The 24,045-nt window shown below is 51.6% G+C and overlaps 1 protein-coding gene across 27 annotated transcripts in view; it reads left to right on the top strand.

Annotated features, from left to right (window-relative positions):
• DENND1A (DENN domain containing 1A) overlaps positions 1-24,045 on the top strand; it is a 533,371-nt gene that overhangs the window by 481,017 nt on the left and 28,309 nt on the right. For 3 of the 27 annotated variants that reach the window (XM_086325303.1, XM_086325306.1, XM_086325305.1), the window contains exon 20: positions 11,439-11,894. The exons of 22 other annotated variants lie outside the window; for them this stretch is intronic. In XM_086325303.1, coding sequence (XP_086181429.1) covers positions 11,439-11,444 — 6 coding nt within the window. In that variant the 3' untranslated portion in view covers positions 11,445-11,894. Of the gene's footprint in view, positions 1-11,438; positions 11,895-16,210; positions 17,751-24,045 lie in introns of those variants that run through there. 2 more of the 27 variants (XM_086325302.1, XM_086325304.1) reach the window with 1 other exon arrangement.

The raw sequence follows: 24,045 nt of genomic DNA on the forward strand, positions 1-24,045 counted from the left end.
AACCATTAATTAGATGAAGCGTGATTAAAATAATCTTCATGATTTTATCTTTAATATGATGCTATGTTATCACCTAAAAGATCTAGAAGCGTGCATTTAAAATGTTCCTGCTTTTAACAGACATTTATCAAGTGCCTGCTATGTACCAGTCTTTGAGCTATTTAGAAATGAAGGGAACTAATGAAACTGTTGTGGTGGGTTATTATGGTGAGGGATGAGTTTGTTGAAACACAAGAATCTTCTTCTGTGATCAATATTTTTAGATAATACATTCATACATCTTAAACTTGGAGATATCCATCCCCCTTTTCTGATTTTACACTTTAAAGGGATGTTATAAAAATTGAAGTGTAGTATAGGAAAGAGGCATCCACAGGGCAGTGCTCACTTGATTAATGAGTATCTTCAAATTTCATCGGTGTTTGCACCCCAAGGAGCTGCCCCTTCCTGGGGTTCAAGCCCTGTTGGAGGAATCTGCACCCTAGTTCTCTGACTGTGTTTGCTGAAAGCGCAGCCCCCGGTCGGTTGCTTGTCGCCAGCATGGCACTCCAGAGCCAGCTTCCTGCTTTCCTTTGTCCTCATTCCTGCACACACTAACCTTCCCATGAAAAGAGCCCCTCTCTGGAGTTTGGAGCCCATTACAGAGAAAGAGGGGGCGGGGGAGAGGGATTTCATGGTGTTAAACATTCCATTTTCGAAACACAAAAAAGGAGGCCCTATTTGAAATGGAGAAAGACCTTCTTTCCATTTCAGCGAGAAGTAGAGATGCTTTAATGTCATTCCCAGCTAAATGCAGAATAAGAGTGTGTGCACGCATGGGTGGGGGATAAACAATTAAAAAAGGCACCCCAAACTCTGTTGAAATAAGAGCTGTCTGTGCCTTCACAGGTCTGTAAACTGGAGAGGATGAAAGTGGCTTTTTTTCCCCGTTTGTCACTTCCCTCACGTGGCTGCCAGCATTATGCAAGTGTACAGGAAGGCAGGGTTTTTTTTTTTTTAATGCATGCATGCGGATTAAGGTCAAGCCCCAAGTATCAGCCATGCAGCGGGCTCTCCCTTCCAGCTGCAGCCACAGAGCCTACCCACAGCCGCGAGATGCCTTAATTGAGACGTGCTGTCAAAGTGACAAACACATTTGCATACAGTCTACACTCTATTTATTTTCTCTGGAAAGGTCTACAGTCTGCTGTTGGTTGAACATTCTTAATCAGTTTGCTGTAAGTGAACTGCCAGCCAGCTCACTTGTGCCACAGCTTCTTCATTAAGTGACAGATTAGCGGCAGGGGGGATGGGCCAGGGAAACCCAAGACCCCTTTCTTTTAACTCTTTCCAGCTTTGCCCTGGTGCTAGCTTGGCCTTCAGTCCTTCCCTGGGTACCTGCTTTGATGAACCATTGACCAGAATAGGCAGTGTTTCTAGAGCACCTTCTACCGGCAGGCATGTGTTTCAGGGGCCGTACATTCTCAAAGAAGCCTTTTGAGTTCCATTTCAGAGTTTTTTGCCACACCCTCCTCTGTGTTCTATCTGTACTATTTTTTTTTTTCATTTCATATTTTTCTTTAAACAGACTCCAACCTGACATTTATACTAATCTGACATTTTACTTTCTTAAGCAGTGATGTTGATAAACCCATAGATTATCAATACTGGCCCAATATTTTCATAAGGTCTATCTAAAAAAATAAGGTCCATCCATGTGTTACCTAAACTACTCATATAGCCCTAATAGTACATATTCTCCTTTTGGAAAACTTGTCGTTTCTGCCACACCCTCTGAGGAAGAGGTCCTTAGCTGTATTTCGAGCCAGAGTCAGAGCTCAGGGACCTTCCCAGGACCATATTGCCAGCACAGGACGGTTCACCCCCAGAGCCCACTTCAGTTCCCTCACCAAGCAGAGACATCAGCTTCTGTTTGAAATGTCCAGTAAAGCTACTGTGTTCCAGAAAAATAATTTAAGCTAGTCAGACAGTCCACGCCAACCTCAGAAAGACCCTTGCCTTGAGTCTGTGTTCCCGTGGATTTCATTCTTTAAGAACAGTTAGCTTTCCACTGGGGGCAGAGACTAGTGAGGTCTTGATTACATTCATCCCTCCACCTTGCAAAGTTAGTGCCCGTGAAGCCAGCCAGGGGACTCCATGGAGACCTGTGGCCAGTTGCAGCAGGGTAGGGGGTGGCCTTTGCAGAGCCCTCAGGGGAGAAAAGGTACTTTCTTGCTTCTGCTTCACTGGAGCTTCTTCTTTCAAGATTATGACCGTTTCTCCCTTTGATTCTGCATCTGCTCACCCATGTGTAAAATAAATAGATAGGTAAGTCCCTGTGGGATATAATAAGGGTGACAGACCAGCAAATGGACGCCCAACCCAGAGTGACGAGAACACTGAGAGAGGTGAGCTCAGGGCTCTCTGAGGGCCCCCACAGGGACATCCTCTTCCCCTGCAGGCCCATTGTCCGTGGACCTAAGCTGGGCCCTGTAACTAAAAGACAACAAACTGAACTCTCTAGCCTTTCATTTCTTTTCTAAAGCAGACATAATGTAACACCACTCACAGTTCATCATGAGCCATGTCGATGGTTCCAAACAAGGTCAAGTAAATGGATTTTTAGTTAGCCTCTGCATCCTTATCTAATTTCTTTAAAGAGTTCAAAAGTCTCTGACTTGAGAATATCTTTTCCTACCTTGGAAAATGTTTAGGTCTAAGGAGGCTGTAAATAACTTTTTTTCTCTCAAGTTCAGAATCAAATGAGAAAGAAAGCCCGGGAGACAGTCAAATGAGATAAGGATGCCAGTTTTTTGTTTTTTTACCAAGAAGCTAAAAAGAGAATATGGCTTTAGACCTGAAGCCAAATGGGCTTGCTCAAACCTCATCTCTGAATTGAAAAGACTGAGCTATGCCCCACAGGAAATGTGGGCAATTTCAGGTGGTGCCCAGGGTGCCTGTGCACTGGCAGCTGTGTGTGTGTAGCAGGGCAGGGGGCGGGGGAGTGAGCACCAGGAGCACAGAGCATGCTCAGTTCCATCTCCCAGACTCAATGGAGACGCTCTCCCCTCCTGGCAGCTGAGAGCCAGAGGGCCCAGAGAGAACCTGAGGTGTCCCCATGCTTTTCTCTCCTGTATGAAGTAGGCCTGCTCTCCTCTCTGTGGCTGGGGAAGGAGTGAGGAAGCCCTGCCCTCCCCAGCAGGGTCTGGGTGCCCCTCAGCCAGACATCTTGCCTTAACTCTTCCCCCTCTGAGGAATTAGCAGAGGGAGCACCCCTTGGAAACTGCTGTGCTCCCTGTATTTAATTAGGTAGACAGGCTACTTGGTACTCATTCACTTCTGTACTCATCTAATTTTTTTTTTTTTAACTTAGAAGACATTTACATTTATTTTTACTTTCCCACATCACCAATCATGGGTGTGAGTGGCTTGTATCCCTATCGGGAAAATATGGCACTATCGAGTGACTATTGTATCCAATGGAGAACTCAGTCTTTGGTCACATCATTCAGGGCTCCTGGCTTTGGTCCCATCCACCCCTCTTTGAAAAGACCTATGTACTAATTTAGTTGAATCTTTTGTTTTCTTTGGCTGCACTGGGTCTTAGTTGTGGCACGGAATCTTCCTTGCAGCGTGTGGGAGCTAGTTCCCTGACAAGGGATCAAACCTCGGTCCCCTGCATTGGGAACACAAAGTCTGGACCACCAGGGAAGTCCTTAATTGAATCTTTGATGTCAAGTGGTAAGGAAGATGGTCTCATAAATATAGTACAGATGGGGAAACAAGCCCAGAAGACGTTTGCTTGAATTAGGAGCTAATTCTTATTCCACCACCAGCAGCAGCCCTCTTCTCTCAACTGAGTTGAGCTCTCCCTCGCTGGCTTTGGGGACCGCACTGACAGTGGCACCCAGGGACACTGGGTTCTGGTCCTGGGCACGTGCTGCTGTGGGCCGTGGGCCTCGGCCACAGACTGGGCCTTCTCAGGAGCTGGGAGGACAGGGCAGACCCACTCTGGGACCCGCTTCATTGTGTTACCCCTAGTTGATCCTACAAACAAAGTAATTGCCTGCTTTCCAATCTGATAGAATCCAAAAAAATGTGCACTGAAACGTGTCTGTTCTCCCAGTTGAGCAAAGCTTTCTAAACCTCTTTAACATAAAGTTTGAAAAGCCAGTTAAACCAAAGCTCAAACTAAGCGCTACCATGGTTTCTGGAGGCCTGGGATGGAGTGGTTTGGATACACCCTTAGGATCTGCTCCTGGAATGCGGTTGCCTGTTGTCTGTGCATGCGGAGAGTTCTGACTTTACAAGCGTGAGCCAGGCTGTTTAGTGCCAGGCTCACGCTGGGCTGGAGAAGCTGCCCTGCCAATGAATACCTTCCTGGCACCCTCAGCTCTGAGGAACCCCTCCACCCCATTGGGCTTAGAAGTCACACAACAATTCCCTTCAACTCCACCGTTGCCTCCCACACACCTCCAACCGAGGTTCGCATCCTTCCCGACACCTCACCCCACAGGCTGAGGGTACACTCCCACCTACACCGGCCCCTCCTCCTCCACCTCCCACCGCAGTGAGGTCCATCCAGGAACCCGGGTCTGCTCCCCACCACCCTGCCAAGCCTGTCCCTTCTGCCCCCTGACACTGCTCAGTCCCTCGCCTTCCACACCTCTGACACAGCAGTGGGTCAGGCTGTGTTACCGCTCACTTGGACTGAGCCACAGCCTCCTAACTGACCTTCAGATTCAGCTGCGCTGCATCCCCATACAGCCTCACTTGACCCACACACCAGTGGCCGTGCCACCTCCCTGCCCTTCGCCTCCCCTGAAGGTTCCCCATCACCCTTGACGTAGACCATGAGGCCCGTGATGATCTATCTGCCTGTCTGCCCTCAGAGCCGGTCCCTTGTGTAAATCCTCCCGACTGAGTTGGTTGCTCCTGTCTTTGTCCTACCTCAGAACTTGGCACATGCAGTGCATCTCACACAGCTTTGTAATCATATCTTTAATGCCTTCCTGTCTCCCCCAATGAGAATGTGAGCCTGGAATGTCCACCACAGGGCTTGGCACTGACCTGGCCTTCAGTAAACGTCTTAGGGTTTTATTATTTATGTGGATTTTTAAACTGATTAATAACTGATTATTGTTTAAGTACTTTCTGTGTATCCAGGTTATTTGGTTTTACTTCAGTTGCTATGCTTATAATTCCATTCATTTGGAAAAAGGAAAATGAATATTCTATTAGTGGTCAAAAGCAAATTCCAAATCATTTTCCATAAATAAGGGTTTTGTTTCCCAGTAGACAGATTTGTATTATAGGAATTTAGATCCTGTCTCATTCCGTTTTGTGTTTTTATGAGCTCCTAAGGGCTAGTCCTAAATGCCCCAGGAAAAGAGGGGAGGTGAGGGGGCTCTGGGACACCCCAGACTCCCAAAATGAGTGGACCTGGAGAGGAGGAGAGCTGGGGAGAGAGCAGGCAAGGGAAGGGAAGGTCCAGTGCCCCTTGAATTCTTCCCAGAAAGCAAAGATTTCATCTGTAAAAGAGACTAAGCTGTATAAACAAATGCAAAATATGAACTTGGATTTGTTTTTTTAAGCATCAAAGATATTCTTTGAAAAGTTCAGAGATCTGAAGATGGACTGGGATGTTAGGTGACATGATAGAGCTATTGTTGATGTCATGGTTTTTAGGGGCTTATCTTTATGCCTCAGGGGTGCACACTTCAGTATTTAGGTGACGTCTGAAACTTGCTTTCAGAATGGTATGGCCAAAAAATTACACACACACACATATGTAACAGCCATTCACAGAAAGAGAGAGAAAGTAAATATGGCACCACCACCCCAATGCCCCCAGGAGTTTAGCTGCTGAAAGGCAAAGGCTGATCAGCTGATGGAAGCAGTGTGGTTGAACATAAAGCATCAGGCAGCTCTGGGCTTAAATTTTCAGTTCTGGCACTAACAAGCTGGTAACCTGCCCTCAGTAACTTAACCTCGGTGAGATCAGTTTTCTCAGCTTGAAGGTGGGGATAATAATATTCACATCACAGGCCCTTATAGGGATTAAGTGAGGCGCTGTCTGCCTGGTTCTGTGCTGCACACGGGTGCTCAGTAAACATCGGTCGCTTCCTCCAGTGGAGCAGAAGCAGAGCCAGATGTCAGTCACCCACGGACAGGGCCTCCCAGCCAGCCTGTCTTCCCAGCACCCGTCACCCGGCGTCTCTCAGAACATACACCCCTCAGTGGCAGCCACCCCAGCTCATGCACACGTGTAACTGACCCACGTGCCTACGCTCTTGTGGAAAGTCAGCACTAAACCGAGGAGGGCTGGCATCGTGGGGCAGAGGGAGAGGCGCTGGGGACACAGCCAGGAGACGGTGCCCAAGTCTGACTCAGACACACGAGCGGCAGGGGCCAGGGCGCAGGCTGGGGCACCAGGCGTGAGTGAGAAGTGAACGCTGTGGTCTGCCGGTCAGAGTGCCTTCTTGGCCTGACTTACCAGCCGCGCCTGCACAGACCACGAGGCAGAGCCCTCTGCAGGCTGCCCCTTCAATCCCTGTTGTTTCCAAATCATATTTCCCCCTTTTCCATCACTCCTTTTTCCACTCTTTCAGCCATGACTTTGTGTGAAAAAGCAGACACGTCTGGGGTGGTCTCCAGCTCCATTCCCTCCAGCTCCCGCTTGCCGGCGGCAGGGTGACTGGAGGGCAGCTGTGCCCTCAGCGCCGGCAGGCGGCTGCAGAGCTCTTTTGACTCACTCTCTGCCATCACCCATAGCGGTTGTGGTCCCTTGTGGGTTTTTCAGGTCTGTCTGGAGAGGGCAACTGGTGGGACACATGTGGCCTCACTTTCCCAAAAAGTCCAGGTAGCCCAGAGACAGCTTTCTGATGCAGAATCAACAAGGCCAGGCTTTGCTCCCATGAGCAGCCATGTTCGACTTCAAGAGGAAAAACTTGCCAATCAAAAAAGGGAGGTCAGATTCTGGAAATTCATAAGGATTGAGTTGAAAATCCAAGCAATTTCTTATTAAACATATGATGTTGCCTTCTCAGATAGTATTCCTCTTGCCACAAGGAGTTCAAGGGCTCCTGGCATGCCATGGAAAAGCTGAGCAATATCAGCAGCCAAATGAAAATCCAGGTTCAAAATTGCAATTTGCTTTCTTAACTCCACCACCTGACTTCAATTCAGCACAAGTTAGGGGGACTGCAGAGGGCTAGGGGGTAGTATCCACCCCGCTTCTGCTAGGTCTTGGGCACTTTCACAGCAGTTGGAGCTCCTCTTATGGTTGAAGAACAGTGAGGGAGTGGAGGGCGTCCGTGATGTTGAATTGCTCACCATGTGCCAGGCACCTCGCTGAGACCTGGAGAAGTGGGTCTGTGTCCCAGTTCAGGTGCCAGGCTGGACAGTTCCCATAGGCTAGCCCACTTAGTCCTTTCAGCCACGGCCGGGTCTCAGGTATTGTCTCCTCTGCAAGGCCCAGAGAGGTTAGGGGATTAGCCAAGGTTTACAACTCAGAAGCACAGTCAAGATTCAAAGCCATTTGTCTATTAATAGACCTCAGGTTCAAACCCCAGCTCTGTGCTAAAAACCCGGCAGTTTCCTGCTGGTTTTGTCTTGATGGGGTCTATGCCACAGCCTAGGCAGGTGACCCAGGATCCCAGGATGTTGAACCACAGGTAATCCTTGTTCCTAGTTTCCTTCCAGACCCCAGGCCTTCTTTAATGTTTCTGGGCCTCAGTTGACACCAACACAAGAAAGCCGGTATCCTGCACCTGGTGTACACTGCACACCAAACCCATCACTAGACACGAAAGGCAACTGGGTACTTTCTTGGGGTTTGCATGCAAGGTAGAAACTGGACATGTGTAGGGGTTAGTACTAGGGGTGGCAGGAGCTAGTCCAGTCCCCAGGACCAGGGAATCCACATCAGTTAGGTTACTTTGTTTGCAAGGGACATAAACCCCAAAAGAGAAATTGTTTCCTCATACCAGCTTCAAGTATGGCTTGATCCAGACATTAAATCTCATCAATCAGACCCGTATTTGGCTGCATTTGGCTTGGCCTCCTCTGCTGGTGCCGTTCTCAGGGGACTTTCCCTTCCTTGTGGCCAGGTAGCTGCAGCAGCTCCTGGCCATAACCTGCCAGGAGCAAGACAGTGGGAGAGAGTCACTTCCTAGTGACTGCCGCAGAAAGCATGGGGTCACATGCTGGTCTTAGAGTCCGTCATTGTGGCCAAGGGTTCCCTGGGTGCCAGGGGTAGGGCTCTTCCTGAAACACACACTAAGACGTGAAGGAAGGGTGGTTCCTGGAAAGGAAATCAGGGGGCCTGTTATCCAAAGGGCAAACAGATTAAACCGATAAGTGTGCACAGAGCCCAAACAGGAGCCATCGTCCCAGGCCCTTGTCCTCCTGTCTGATGACAGAAAAGTTCATACACAGAGCAGTGAGCAATCTTGAAATCAAGAGCATACATGGTAGAGAATCAAGGTCAGAAGTCAACCAGGCACCAGATAGAGAGGGGACAAGTGAGCGCATGGCAGGGAGGCATGTACAGGGGTACAGTCAGGGCTCACAGGTTACAGAGATGGACACAGTTGCCTGTGACAGCTTCCAGGGAGTGGGGTGTGCCAGGCAACCAGGGCCCAGGAGCAGAGAAAGAGCCAAGGTCACTTGTTCAGCAGATAATCATGGATACCCATTCTGTTCCACACCTGTGAAAACGCTGATGATCACACGGCCATACCCTGCCTTCAGGGGGCCCACAGTGTCACAGTGAGTGATTTAGCGTCATCCTGTGGTCAGAATCCATCTGGTGTGTGATCATGTCATGGGCCGTCTCAAAATTCCTTTTTGTTTGTTTTAAACATCAACCAGTTTGGTTTGAGGGGGGGGTGACTCCCCGCCAACATGCTCAGGAGGTGCCCATCACCTCATCACTGCTGACTTGCTGGAGATTCCTGTAGAGTAGACGCAATGTTTAATGAACGCCCTTGCTCTTCATCAGCTTCAAGGACTGGGCAGAGAGCTCGTTGTCCTAGTTTATGTGGAGCAGCTTTCTTCAGGCCACATCTCAGATACTTGGTGAAGGTTCTGAACCTGAGAGACCAAACACAGCTGCCGTTGTAGCCTGTTCTAGAATGGGGTAGCAACTGACTTCAGTTAAGCCCTGGAATTCCCTATGTCTTGTCCACGCACTCCCCATGGCTTTCTCTGGCCAGTTGCAGTAGAGGATTCTTGCCTTCTAAACCGTTCCTTTGGCCCAAGGTAGAGCGTCCAGAAAGGTCCAACTGAAACACACCAAGGAATGGAAATCAGGCCACCTGGCAGGAAACTGGTGGTTGGATGAAGTTCGAGTCCAACAAGGCAGGAGTTCTGAACTGGGCTTCCCACCAAGGGAGCTGTCTGTTGTCCTCCTTCCCTTGGACAGAGCTCTTCCCCAGCTCTGGCCTGTCCCCTGACTCCCCACTCTACGGGGAACCCAGCTACCCCTGTGGTTTCCATCATTTTCTTTGCTCTGGCAGCTCCAGTGTCTGCTTTTCATCCACTCCTGTCTCACGAGCTCCATTCACTGCACTGTCTTAGGCTGTCCTTGGCCTTCCCCAGACCTGCCCCACCTTGGTTCCCCTTGGGCATCAGTCCCACTATGCCCATGCATCCGTCATATCCCAGGGGTTGCCCATCACTCTCGTCTGCTGATCTGGGAGGCACAAGGGGCATCAGAAACATCAGCAAGTAGTGAGATAGGCGAGCCCTTGAGCCCTCTGGAATGGGGGTCCCTCTCCAGGAGTCCCTCCCCAGGCACGGACATGCTGGATGATCAGGAGGACGTACGCAGTCCCCCAGACCCCTCCCCAAACCCTGCCCACAGCCGGGCCTGCTGGGCTGGAGGCACCTGTGTCCATGATGTCAGGCCAGTTCCTTCTCACCCACAAGACTCTGCTAAGTGTCCCCACCCGGGGCAGGGTCCCTGCCTCTCCTGAAGTGCCCAACACAATTCCATATTCATGCCTTCACCAGCTGTTTGTGGGTATCTGCTCCAGTCCAGGCCCCGATCTGGTGCTAGGGGACCCAGAGACAAATCTGCTCCTACTGTCTCCAGTGCAGCAATGTCCTTCCTCTTCTGTCCAACTAACAAAATGCCATCAACCTCTCAGGGCCCACAAGGCTCCCTGACTCCTCCCAGGAGAGCCAGCCCCTCCCGGCTCTGGACCAGCACTTTCCCTGTGCCAGGCACACTGTCCCCAGACACGAATAGTGGCCACCTCCTCCCCGTGACCTTAGCAGCCTCCTAGGGCCTGTGCAGATGAGTTGCCCAGGGAGTCTAGGGAGCGACTGAGTGGTGAACACTGACTACACAGAAGGCCCTGAGTCATGCAGAGGGGAAGGCAGCTCTGTGCACTCCCCATGCCCTTGAACCGCCAGTCAGTTCAGAGAACAGGAGAGACCAAAGAGGGGAGGGCTAGCTGTTGTTCTGCAGGCCTGTGTTCACTTGAGGACCCCTGCGTGTAGTGCCGTGCGAGTGCAACAGGCCTCCTGCGTCCCCCAAGTCTGTCTGTGTTCAGCAGTGTGACAGCGGGGCCTCTTTGCCAGAGGACTGACCAGAGCCCAAAAGCAGCATTTCTTTTAAGGTCTGTGCTGGAGCAGCTCCCTGCCAGGGAGAGACTGAGCCCAGCAGGACAGGAGCAGGAAATCTGATTCAGCGAGACCAGAGGAGGCATTTTGTCAGATTAGAATTCTCTGTGCCAAAGGTGGAGAGTTTATCCCAGCAGGGAAGGGGAAATAAAACATAATATATTGGAAATAAATTCTATCCCACAAGCATGATCCTCCAGGAGAGTCAGCTCAGTGTCGCTGGCGGTCCCCACCCTGCGGCCATGGGAGCGCTGTGCCAAGAGCTCCCTGTCGCCTTGTCCCCCATCAATCCCTGAGCCCTTTTGGGGATGAAGTGAATGATTAACCTGGCCGTGCTGGAGGGGGTGGGATGGGAGGTGGTGTGACAAGGGCTGCCTGGGAGGTGACAGGATGAGGAGGGGTCAGATGGGTCACGTTGGTTTTCATGCTCATGCAGACCTACTCGTGGAAGCCAGGCCCCTCAACAGGTGTCACCTCCCTGAGTCTTCTCAACATCCTATGACATCAGTACAGTTGTTATTATCCCCAGAAAGCTGATGCTCAGAGAGGTCAAGCAACTTGCCCGAGATCACACTGTACGTGGCAGAGCGAGACTTCCAAACCAGGCCTCCCTGACGCTGGAGCCCAGGCCCTCCCTCACTGTACCTCTCTCATCGAGCCTTCTGCCTCAGATCTCTCTGGTTCCTGGGGTAACTGGCTGTGGCTGCCAGTGGTTTGGGACATGCTTAGAATCCAGCAGTGCGGCTTAGGGTGGCTAAGGAGGTCAAGGTCACTGTTCTGTTTCTCCCCAGAATAAACCTAACAGAGCCCTGAATTTCTTCACACAGGGGTAAGAACACCAGCGGTGCTGCCCTTCTGAGTGCCTGCTGGGCGCCGGGCAGTGTGATCGGTGGGCGTTTGCATTTTCTCACATCATCTTCCCCAGACTGATGCAGGAAGGACCATGACTGCCCCAGTTCTCACTGGGGTCCGGGACCTTACCCTAATCCCCTGGTTGGCAGGATGGATTCAGATTCAGGACCCCGCCTTCTTCCACCACACCGCTCAGCTCGCTGGACCTGGGTCAGCTTGGTGGCAACAGCAGCAAAGGCGGCCTTGCCAGCCTCCTGCCCACTCGACCTGAGATGGCACTGACTGTGTCCCTAACTCCGGCCATTGTTTTTGCCGGCTTAGTTTTATTGTCGGTCTGCTTAATTCCATGTCTTCTGGAATATCAAATCATTTTGTTTATACTATAAAGAATTTTAAAATATAATAAAAGTACTAGAAGAGAATATGTAAAAGGGACTTCTCCTAAAGGATCGCAGATTATATCTCACTTAACATGCGAAGTGTTGGGGGATTAACATTGCCTTGAAGCAATGTAAACTGTATTTTTGAGACCTTACTGCCCATCAGCCATATGGTTCCATGGTCACAGCCACCTGGTCGCCCTCCTTGGGATGTCCTGGTCCCTCACCCCTTCTCGGTGGATCCTTGTTTTCACTCTCTGGAGAGGTTGATAGCGAACGTTTCCAGAGGGGCAGTAAGTTGACCTTTGGCAAGATGGTGCCTGAGGAGGCAGCTGGGTAAAGCGATTAGCAGAAGGCAGGAGACGGTGGTGCTCCAGGACAGAGGGGCATCTGCACCCCTGAGCTGTCTACCAAACACCTTCCATTGCCCAAGCCGTGATGACCAGCTAAGAATTCTCCCCCTGCTGCCCTCCTGTCTTTGTGGTTAAAAAACCTGATGCCGGGCAGAACCCTGAGTTACTTTTTTATGCCCTCAGCGCCTTCTTTCACTTATCCAGTGTACTATGAGGCATGTTGGATTCCAAGCCCTGTCCAAGTCCCCAGGGTCACAAAGGCATGAGATGTGTGTCCTGCCTTCTTGGCACTCTTTGTCTGGGAGACACAGTGAACAAGCCATATGCAAAGAGAAAAGCTAGTGGATATAGGTGTTCTGACTGGAGAGAAGTCCTGAGAATGTTTGGGGAGACCAGGGGTGCCTTCTCAGTGACTTTTCTGCTGAATCTTGAAAGATAAGTTGTACATCAGGTGGAGCCAGGGGAGGAGGGCATCCCAGGTAAAGAGAATGACATAGCAAAGAGGAGGAGAGTCCCAACTCTTCAGAGAAGCAGGGGCTAGTGTGGGGCAGGGAGAGGCCAGGAGGTAGCTGGGGAGGGCCAGGAGTCAGACTGCAGAGGTAGTTAGTGACCAAGCCTTGGGGCAGCTTGAATGGTATTTCTTGGGTGTCAGGAGCCAGTGCGGGCTTATATTCGAGGGAATGGCCCCTGGAGGATCCACTCTGAGCTGCTGCAGGAAGGGGAGGAAGCAGGTGAGACAACTAATGGCACTGCCAGCATTCTGGCAAGAGCTCATGGATGTGAAGGTGAGGGGACGATGGGAAAGAGGTCCAGGAGACCAGACAGACAGACACCGCAGTCCACTGGATGCCCTCCCTGGGAGCTGTTGTCTTCACCGTGGAATGGCACAAGGCTGGCTGCTGGCTGCATTTCTCTCCTCCAGCCAGCATGCTCTAAAGGGAGGTTTGAGGTGCAGCCTGCAGTGAAAGCTGCGTGTGTTAGGATGAACGGGATCACTGGAAAGGCTCTGTGGAGAGACAGAGTGGCCAGCTGGGCAGAGACAAGGTACCTCCAGCCTCATTGTCCTGCTTTTTCTGCGGGACTGTCTTCCATCCGCCTTCCTTTCCCCCCTCACTCTGGGGCCTGTAACCAGGGTACCCACGGCTTACTCTCACCCCATGCCCCATCCCATAGCGAGGAAAGTTAGAGCTCCTTCTCGCTGGGTTGCCAGCTCTTCAGCATCCCAGGGCATTTCTGCCAAGGATGATGTACAATATTATGCTAAACCAGCTTTATGGGCAGCCTCTTAAAATGCAAGCCTCTGCCCGTGATGGATGGAGAACATCCAGTTGTTTAGCCAACCACTTACAGTTTGTTGCAAACCCCTAAGAACCACACAGGGGTGTCTTGTTAGGCTTGTTACGCCAAGGACCCCATAAATAAATAGCAGAGTGTGTCTTGGTACATCAGGGCTGGAGTATGGAAATGGAGGCACTGCATAAATAATACACACTTACAAAATAAATACATCAGTACGTTAGCGTGAACAGCCATAACCAAACCACCCTGCGTAACAACCAGGAGAAGCTCCGGGGCCCGCCGTGTGATTGGCTGCCATCCATCAGTGTGCATCAGCACTTGAAATGACCACCGAAGGGAGGAGGTCCTCCTGCGTGCTGACCTCGAGGTCTTGGAGTCGAGGCAGGTGGTGAGATTGCAGGTGGGCGCCCTGACGCGCAGCTCTGCCGCCAAGGTGTGCAGCCTACCACGGCCGTGTGTTCCTGCAGCTGGCTTAGGGTCTGCCGCCAGCAGAAGGCTGCTGAGCACCGAGGAGCGGGATGTGAGGGGCTGTACCTCCAGGAAGACAGTCGGCTTGCGGGGGAATCGGATTTTCTCATTATGCACATTCACTCAGGCTTAGGAGTTGGTGGGTCGACTTTTCAAGGGACTCTCACCAGAGCCCTGAAACTTTCAGGTTGGGCTGCGTTTTCAGAAGGTTGGTTTCCCATCTCCCACTGCCCCCTTCTCGAGTCGTGAACCCCACTGGGCATCCGGCTCCAGCATCCGGAGCTCCAAAGAGGCAGCTGACAGAATGGCCACGGGAGTGGGTGCCCCTCCCCTTGGTTGTAATGGCACAAGACTGGATTTCAGTATTTTAAATGAAAAATATATGCAGTTAGCTGTGCGCTGACAATGTCCTTGAGGATTTGACAGTGAGATTTTCCAGCAGTTGGTCTTCGTTAGGATCCTGGCGGTGTTTAATAAGGCAGTCGAACTGCTGGCACCTTGGGCTCCTGTTTGTTCTCCGAGGGCTCTGGGGCTGCTGCGGTAAGCACATCGACCAGAGCTGATCATTACAAGGGCGTACGCCACCATGAATAAAAATGTCACACGTTTTCCCATCTCACAGCGGTACAAAATGTCAGTCCTGTCAAACACACGTTGCAGGGAGCTGTGTGCAGTCCGTACAAATTGGAGAGCTGCATATCCCCCCAGCCTTCTGATATTCTTCATTTGAAGCTGAAGAAAAACAGTTGTTAACCTATTAGCTAGGATTTTAAACTCTGCTGAGGCGGTGGAGGGCTAGACTTTGACACAGATAGAAATGTATTCCAGGGTCCAGGAATTTTAAAACCAGGATCTCCATCCATTTGTTCTGAGGGAAGAGAGGGGAAAAAAAAAAAAAAAACCCATCTCTGTCTGGCAAACCTGACTGTCTTTAACAGACATGGGGGAAATTTGACATGAAATATATGGGGGGTATTTCACATCTAAGCTTCCCACCTGTGCATTCTCCTCAGAAAGTCTTGCTCTTTGGGGTGGCCTTGGGCTCAACCCGTTAGACCGGGATGCCTGTAGGTTGGGAGTTTTTGCTGATCAGAAGCAGGCCGTTCCTGATCAGAAACATCGCCAGCTTAGTGGACAGCAGCATTCAGTGACAGGATGACAGCCAGTTGGTCCACATCGGTCAAATGCTGGGCGACGGTCTTGCTGACCATTTGAGGCTAGTCCTGCGGTCTTGGGCAAGCATCTACTTTGCACTGACCATGCACAGGCCTTGCACCTAGAGCCCAGGATCCTGACGTGACCAAGATAACCATGGCACTTGTGAAGAGCCCCTTGTCTTTAGCGGAGGGACAGAAGAAAGAAGCCTGGCTGCATCCAGTCAGAAAGAGAGGGACAGCATCTGGGAAGGGGACAGAGGCTTGAGGGAAGAGCTGAGCCCACCAGGTCAGCAGGTGTGGGGAGGGCACACAGAGCGAGCACGTGCCTTGGGAAGGGCTGTGGCACAGAAGCACAGGGCAGCCCCTTGTGGGGCTGGACAGGGGGGCTGCCTTTGGTATGATGGGACACGGAGCTGGTGGGCCAGGGACCGGATCTTGAATAGCCTGTCGAGGACTGCCTACAGGATGTGACCAGTCCCCCAAGCTGTGGGTGGGCTGGGACAGGGGCTGCCGGTGGCAGGGTGAGCCATGTGGAAGCTGTCATAATCACCAGACTCCCTTTCTGGAGAATCACAGGATTCTGTGCAATTCTGTCTGTACAACTGCAAAATCAGGAGAAGATGTTTATTTTAATTTCCTAGCAGTGTACTGCTTGGGGTAGACATCATTCCTGAGATGATAAATTAGCCTTGGTTTTGCTGAGTGGGCCCTGGCCCTTAAACGTACTGAGCAAACCCTCCCCAAGTCAGGATGCAGGCCTGGGGACATGTAGGTGGCTGCAAAGACGAACATGTCTGTGTGGTCAGAACAGACCTAGCAAGGCAAAAAGCTCAAGGATACGAGGGGTAGGGGGAAGAACTCCCCCAGGAGCGGGGAGCACCCTCATCCTCAAGGGGTAAATTTCAGCATCTTCCTCTGCCATTTGTGCATCAGGTCTGATGGAAGGAGTGTGGGCTTCTTTGGGGTCAGACTTAACCTGAGTCTGGAGCCCGGCTCTGCCACCTGTTAGCGGTGGGGCCTGGGCAAGTCACTGAGCAGTGCAGCCTCAGTTTCTTCATCTGCCAAATGGGGAGTTTTACCTTCTCTGCAGGTTTGTTGAGATCACTAGAGACCTTCCAGGTAGAACTTCTAGAACATAACCTGAAACACAGCAAGTGCCTCAAAACAGCCACCCACCCCCCCACCCGCCACTGCTATCAGAGGGGGATTCTCCCTCCCAACATCTGGAAGCCCCTCCTCGCATCGCCCCCTCCTGGGAATGTCACCCAGGCACCCTTGATGGCATCCCAGATGGCTGCCCCGCTGTGGGTAGCAGTGGAGCCCCCGCCCCTTGCTCCTGTCTGGGCAGAGAATGGCACGCGTCAGCAAGGCTCCTGGCCCCTGCCCAGCCACGGCCACATCTGCTGCCCGACCTCAGGCCGCCAAGGGATGCCACCGATTGAGGCCGAGCAGCTGCACCTGACTAAAGACAAAAGGCCCCCCCTTCCCCTGCCCCACTGCTGGCCCTCCTCCCTCCCCCGCCTCTGTCCCCCAAGCGGCCGGGGTCACCCGGCCCCCTCGCTGCCTTCCCTCCCAGCTGCCTCGCCGCTTTTGTTCAGCATGTGAACTTCCCCGTCAGCCGAGCTCCTTGCACGGGAAGTAATCAGGGATCTTGACAAGGCTTCAAACCACAAATGCCACTACAAATTAACCAGCACCACTACAAAATACTACTCCTGTCAACATCGGGGAAGAATGCTTCGCTCTCAGGACCAGGCGAAACCGTCTCTCAGCTCAGCTCTCACTCATGGGCCCGGTGGAGAGAATGGCCTCGCAAGGTGACTTGTTGAGGTGGCTGAGTCCCCGGCGGCCTCTCTCCAGGGACACTGGCTTCCAGACCCAATGGCAGGCACTTCGGCTTTTCTTCGAGGGCCACATTCAGGCCCCAGCCCCCCATCGAGGCTGCCTGAGGAAGGTTAGCCACGGGCACATGGGACCTGTCTCCAGAGTCTGACAACCAGCGCTCGAAGGCCAGCCCCACCAGCTTCCTAGTGCAGTGTGCCGACTCAGGCAGGAGAGGTCACGGCCACACCTCTGTCTGGAGCTTTAGAACTGACTGGGATATACTGGGTAACCCCTGGCCTGTCGAGGGTGCTCCAGGGTGCGGCCCCTCCCCGCCTCCCGCTCCCACGAAGAAGCACCTTCCCTCACTGTGTGTGCAACAGGATGGAGACTTCTCACTCAGCTCTGACGGGGAAGTCCGTCCCACACAGCATCTTTCAGTGAGCACCCTCCCAGATTAGAGCCTGGAGCTGAGGGTTACTTCTACAGATTCCGCAGGGCCCGAGGACCCTGGGGTCCCCCCGAAGGGCCCAGGGCCTGGCCAGCACTGTCAGTACAGAGCACGTGCTGTAGGACACCAGCGCAGTCTTCTCCGGCACCCTCGCTGGCACTCTGAAGCGGAGGCAAGCATTTGATCCTCCCCAACAAGCAGGATCAGCTCTATCAAGTGTGGACGAGAGGATTCAAGATAATGACAGGAGTTGGGGGACAGGCGAGAGCTGTGCCTGAGAGAGCTGGTTGGGCATTTCAAAGGAGACACTCCACACAAATATAGCTTCAATACACTCCTTTCTGGAGGCCTATCAAAAGAAGCCCTCTTTTATTTCCATACCTTGCATAATAGTGGCTCTCCCTTCCCGAGGAGTAGAGGAGCCTTGCTCTCAGCCCAGAGGCCCTTTGTAAAGCCACAGAAAGCTTTGTCTTCCTCTCCCAGCCGGGGCCGTTTCATGCACAGGTCAGAGCATTGATGTAGCTACTAGCCAGGAAAATTAACCAGGTGAACTCTTGCCTCGTTAAACAGTGACGGGGTTTAATTGTGAATTTTCTGTTTCACCCTGTCCATTGCTGGCAGCGGATGTGGTTGGGGCATGTCCCAGGGACAGAGAAGCCCCCAGCATCTCCCCTGGCTCCCCACTGATGCCAGGGCCTCCTCTGGGTGGGTAGAGGAAAATCTGACAGAAATGGGACAATTCAGGACACCATTCAGACCCAGAGGATCTGAGATCCCCTTTAAGGCTGACCTTGGAGGCCACCATTCTTATGCCTCCAGCCACCGTTGCATGCACCCCACCTTCTCTGGCCCCTGGAACAGGAAGTGTGGAGGCCCTAGTTGCCGCCCTACCCCAAGCTTTGCGTGCATATCCCTCAGCCTTCAGTGAAGCTGCTCGGCATCTCTGGTCATCCTTCCCCAGACCTCTGGTCCCTGCTTGCAGTCTAGCCTGTTGCCTCACTGACTTTGACATTTCACCTTTGCGTGGCCTTAGGTAGTGCGTGTCTCCCCTCTCTGAGCCTGCTTTCCCAGCAATGAATTGGGGAGACTGATTCTGACCTTGAAGGAATGTTGAAGGGATGGTCCAAGGTGTGTCCTCCTTAGGGACTGGGAAAATCCATGCATTGGTTCTGGAACAGCCAACCCCTCCCACGTCCATCACAGGACCAGTGCGTGATTAACGTGAGATGAGCTCTTTGACCCTCATCCACTGCTCGGTGTGACCCTGGGCAAGTCTTGCCTCCCCTCGTCTGTGAGATGGAGTCATGACCCTCGTTCCTGGCATGAGGCTTCCTGGGCTGGCGAGTAGTACACTGCCGAGGCGTCAGTTCACAGCAGGCCACAACAGCTTTGGGCTCTGCGCCCCCTCGCAGGCTGCCCCCGCCTCCTGCTTTACTATCTGCCCAGGTCTGCTCCCAGCAGTGAAGCGTTCTCCACCCTGCAGCCCCGTGCTGGGTGCCCGCTCGTCCATGCCACCCAGGTAATTAAGTTGATATTCCAACACAGCTTCCCCTCCTGACCTTTTGGAAACAATGTGTTTTGCTGCATCAACAAATTAGCTGCAAATCAGATGCTGTTCTCATCAATGTGGGTTTCATAGCCAATGAACATACTCACCTGGTCCCCACAGCTGACAGATATAAACGCCGAGGGCCAGGCAGAGACTGGCAGAGGTCAAAGAGTCCCTCTCTTCTCTGGGACTTCGTGTCAGTCACACTTTGGGGCTTACCGGCTCATGTCCACATCTCCCAGCAGTCACGTGGCCAGCTGGTGAGTTGACAACATGGAGGCCTAGACAGGCCATAGCTGGAAGAGAGTATCCGTCCTTAGGAGCCTACCCAACCTCCTCCCATCCATCTTCTACGGCAAGAACACCAAAGGCCTCTGATATGTCCCTTCCTACCTGAATTCTTCCCACTGCACTCAGGAGAAAACCCACACTCCTTAAACTGGCATTTAAGGCCTTAAATTACGTGACCTCCACAGGCCATTCCTCCCAACCTACCCCATCCTCATATTCACCCTCAGTCTTGCTGGATCGCTGTGGTTCCCGTCTCGTGCACTTAAATTCTGTACTCCCCCGCCATCAGATAGAAGAGCCCCTCCGGTGCTTCCACACACCTCAGCACCCCTCTCTCCTCGGTTATAACCCCTCCATCAGAGTGGGAACCCTCTGAGGGCAGGACTGGGTCTTATTCAGGACTGTGCCCTTCACCTGTACAAAATATACTCCATTGTTTGTTGAATGAATCGAGACAAGAATCTTCTTTGGAAAGCACTGGAAAGAGATGCTAAAATAAGGAAGGAAGGCGAGGATGTCAGTCACTCTCTCACCAGCCTGCTTTCTAAGGCACAGATCTCCTAACAGCAGAGTAGAAAGGATATGGAGTAGAAAAACCAAATCAGAAAGGATTCCAGATGACTTTGGAAGTTTCAGTTGACAAGGATAGCACAATGAACTAAGAAAACCTGCTTGTTTTAGTTCCTGCTAATAGCTCGGTGACCTCATGTTAGTCACTTAACCTCTCTGGGCCGCCTCTTCTGCAGGGAAATAACCTTCCTCTAACTTGCCTCACCAGGGAATGTGAGGCTCAAAGGAAAGAAGAGAAGTAGAAATGCTTTGAAAGGAAAATACATCATGTAAATAGAAGAGATTAGTAAAACCCAGTCCCTTTCAACAGTGCCCTGCTCAAAGCACGCTTGCTTCGAAAGCCAACATCCTGGCGTTCACAAGACTCTTCTGGGAAGACTTGTGGATTTAAGGGAGGGACAGAGGATCGGATGTTCTCATTTCATCAGCAGGTTGCCGGACCAGAGCCTCCCACAGCCGGGATGCCCTCCTATAGCATCCTCATGCCAGTGCTGGTGACTCTGGAGTTATTTCCATTTTACAGAAGACTTAACTGAGGCTTAGATTGAATAACATGCCAAATGGCAAAGCCAGGATTGAATTCAACTAGAAAATTACAGAGCCAAGTCATGAACATGAGTCTTTCCAAAGTCTATTTCTTGGGGTTTTAGCAATGCTTTTTGTACTCTAAGAAAGGTATTTTTCTGAGAAGTAGGTCAAATTCCATTGAATCATACACCCCTTAAGGACAGACTCTATCCTGTTCTCCTGAATCCCCAGGCCCTGGCCCCAGACAATTGTTCCATCACTGCTCACGGAAGGGATCTTTGCACTCTGGGAGAGTGAATCTGCATCTGGACTCCACGTGACTTTCAGAAAGGCGGGTGCTTATGTTGGCCACTGAAACCTCCAGTGCCCCCACTGGAGTGCCAGATCAACTGCTGAACAGAACTCTTCTTAGCCAAAGATTGCCAAAGGCCCAGCCTTTTTAAACTCACTTAAGAACCAGCCGTCCATGTAGCCAGGGAATTGAGGATCGCACGTGACGTGATTTCTCTGTAAAAGTGCCTGGACCTCTCAATTCTCTGCTCCAAGGCTCTTCTGGTTTGGTCTCCTCTTGTGCAGCTGTGGGAGGGGCCCTGGATTTACAGTCAAGAGGCCTGAGAGCAGGCCACTCTCCCTCCCTCCAGTCTGTGTCCCTATCCATGGAAGGATAAGCTCCTGGCACTAGAGCCATGGAAGAAGCAGACAAGGCCACCTGAACCTGGGACTTAGAGCGTGGCTGGGGTTGGTGTGGGGGTTCCAGTTTACTGAAATGACTTTCACGGAGTCTGGCCAGCAATGTGCAGTCCTCCCGGGCCTTACCTCAACCTATTGTAGCCCCACATTCAGTCACTCCCTGATTCAGCTTCCCGAGCACTGGAGCCATGTTCTAGAAAACAGTGTGTTGAGTTGATTTTTTTCCTAGCTTCCCTCTGCACCCTCTCCTCCCCACTAAGTCACCACCACTCCATGCTATGGCCTGTTCTAATTGTCCCCAGAGGACTCATCTCTCCTCAGCCTGTGTCCCCCGCTGTCATGCCCCCCAGCATATTTGGGGAACAGCAACCACTACAGCTCAGCAGCGCTCTCACCCTCTCCCCTCCAAGAGGCAGAAGCTTCTTAGCAGTGCCTTGCCCTCGGGAAGCTGCTGTGATCCACCCCGTGTCTCACTCAGAACACGTGTACCGCGTTACCCTCTCTCAGTGTCTATAAATCCCCCTGGTTTACTCTCCTGGTTTCTAGGTTGGGTGTGGTCAAGAGGCAGCTTTTCCCACCATTTATAAATTCGGTTGCGAAAGAGCTAATACTTCCTGATGACAATCAAAGCAAAATAATTACAGAATCTGGAGAACTGACATCCGTTGTGTTTCTTCTACATGTGCCAGGAAGCTTCAGTCAGAAATCTTGCTGAGCACCTATTTATCCAGTACCACACTAGACCCCAGGATAAGCAGAGAAGTTAGATGAGTGAGCTGATAATTACAACCTTTGTACCAAGAATACATGGCAGGCAGAGCATCTGACCCTCGCCGCTCAGGGTAGGGCAGGGCCGGCCCCCTGGGGGAGGTGGTGCTTGAGACAGATAGCAAAGGATGAACGGAGGCACCAAGAGTGAGACAAAAGGAAATGGAAGGTGTTTCAGGAGCAGCCTTCAAGAACACCTGAGCTTTCAGGGAGAGCAAGGGGGTGAGTGGGGCAGGGTTGGAGGGAGAGAGGAGTTTGCAGAGGCTTACGTGTGGGGCCCAGACTCTGGAGGGCTTTGAACACTTCAGTCAGCATTTTCCAGGGAATATTTAACAGGTGTTATAGGGGATGTGAGTCTGTTCAAATAAATATGGGAAGCAGGACTTTTATGGGGCGGGGTGGGGGGAGGGAAGAGTTAATACTGTTTTGCCTGTTGAGGGTAGAGTTTTTATCAGAAGGGTTGACAGGCTTTGCTGTGCTAACCGGCGTCGTAAATCTCCAAACAGAGCAAGACTCAACACTTCTCATGTCTGCCAGGGGAACCCCCTTTTCTTCTTTCATACAATGCATCTCCCAGGATGGTATTTCTCAGAAGATAGCTCAGGAGATGCCAGCCTTCCACTGGGATGATTTAGGCTGACAAAGAACATAATTGGGCATGTTTGTTTGTTTGTTTTAAAGTCCACTCTGAAATAAGATGGAAGATGGTTGGAGGGGGAAGAAGCTGGAGGGTGGGAAAGCTGCTAATGGTGATAGTTGCTGGTGTCTACTGGCCAAAGATCTTGGCAAACATCATCTCATTGAAACTTTCTAACAGTCCCCTCGGGTGGGTAGTGCCATTACCTGCATTTACAGATGAGGAAAGTCAAGCTTGGATGGTTAAATCGCAGGCTTGGGTTCAGTGTGAGACTGTCTGACCCCAGAGGTCATCTCCTAAGCCCCCAGCCCCACTGCCACCCCTGCCGGCCAGGTCAGAGGTGACTAGTGGTGAGGGCTCTGGAGCTCGAGAAGGAGGCCACCCAGAAGCAGAGGGACCGAGAGCAAGGGGAGCAGAGGGTGATTGGGGGAGCAGAGGGTGTTTGTGAGAGTTGAGGGGTTGGACGAGGACCATAGCCTATGTGCCTGCGGGCAGCCATGCTCGTCTTTCTGGGCGGCATCCCAACCCTCGACAGCCTCCAGCTGAAGAAGGGTCTCTGAGTGAGGGTTTGCCCACACTCCAAACAGCACAGGATCCAGGAAGCCAGGCTGATTTCCATCCAGATGTGCTCTTAGGGTGCCATGAGGGACCCCAGTTCTCCACGAAGTCTGTCAGCCCACTTTCTCCATAGGCCATTCCAACTGGCCCTGTGCTGGGCACCAGGGATCCAGGAACTCTGGAGACACAGCCTCTCCCCGCAGGAGTCGGGTGTGGAGAAGGAATTGTAAGGCAGGTTTGCTGTCTGGAGGACCACTCCAACCAAGTGAAGCTCTGAAGTGCTGTCCAAGAGAAATGTAACAGGAGCCACACATGCGAACCACATATGGAATTCTAAATATTTTGGTAACTGTATTAAAAATTAAAAAGAAACAGACGAGATTAATTTTAATAATATATTTAACCAAAATATCCAAAACATTTTCGTTTCAACATATAATCAGTATAAAAAGTTATTGAGATATCTTGCATTCTTTTTCAAACTAAGTCTCCAAAACCCAATGTACATTTTACACTTAACAGCACATCTGAATTTGGATTCACCCTGTGTGGCCATTGGCCCCTGTCGTGGGAAGTGCAGGTCTGGACTTTGCGGCGTAATGACGGACCTCTGTGAACCACGAGGCTGATGGGAAGAACCAACCAGAAGCCTCCCAGGGCTTGCCAAGTGTCCGTGACCTTGGTCTAGTGTGGACTTTACTCTCCTTCCACTGTGTTCATCTGCCCCACTGTCCAGGGCATCTAGATATCTGGGCAGGCTGTTGAGAGAACAAAGCTTGACTTTCGACACAGAGGGTTCAAGCTAAGAGATCTGTGCTCCACTGATTTTTATTCAAAAGCCAAGCATTTTGTGCAAATTGTATTTATTCATCAGACATTTATTAAGAAGATACATTTTCCCCATGGTACAGGGATGAGTCCCTCAAGGAAATGAACGTTTGAAGGAGTAGGAGGGCAGAGGGGCAGACACGGGGCGACACTGGGTGATGAGTGGGAGCACTGGGGAACAGCACCCCACCTTGGCAGAGTCTCGAAGGACAAGCAAAGTTTGCCAGGCAGATC

The sequence above is a fragment of the Bos grunniens genome, chromosome 11 (genome assembly GCF_055505025.1).
Source record: "Bos grunniens cultivar Pamir isolate PY7600 chromosome 11, Bosgru_T2T1.0, whole genome shotgun sequence".
NCBI lineage: Eukaryota > Metazoa > Chordata > Mammalia > Artiodactyla > Bovidae > Bos > Bos grunniens.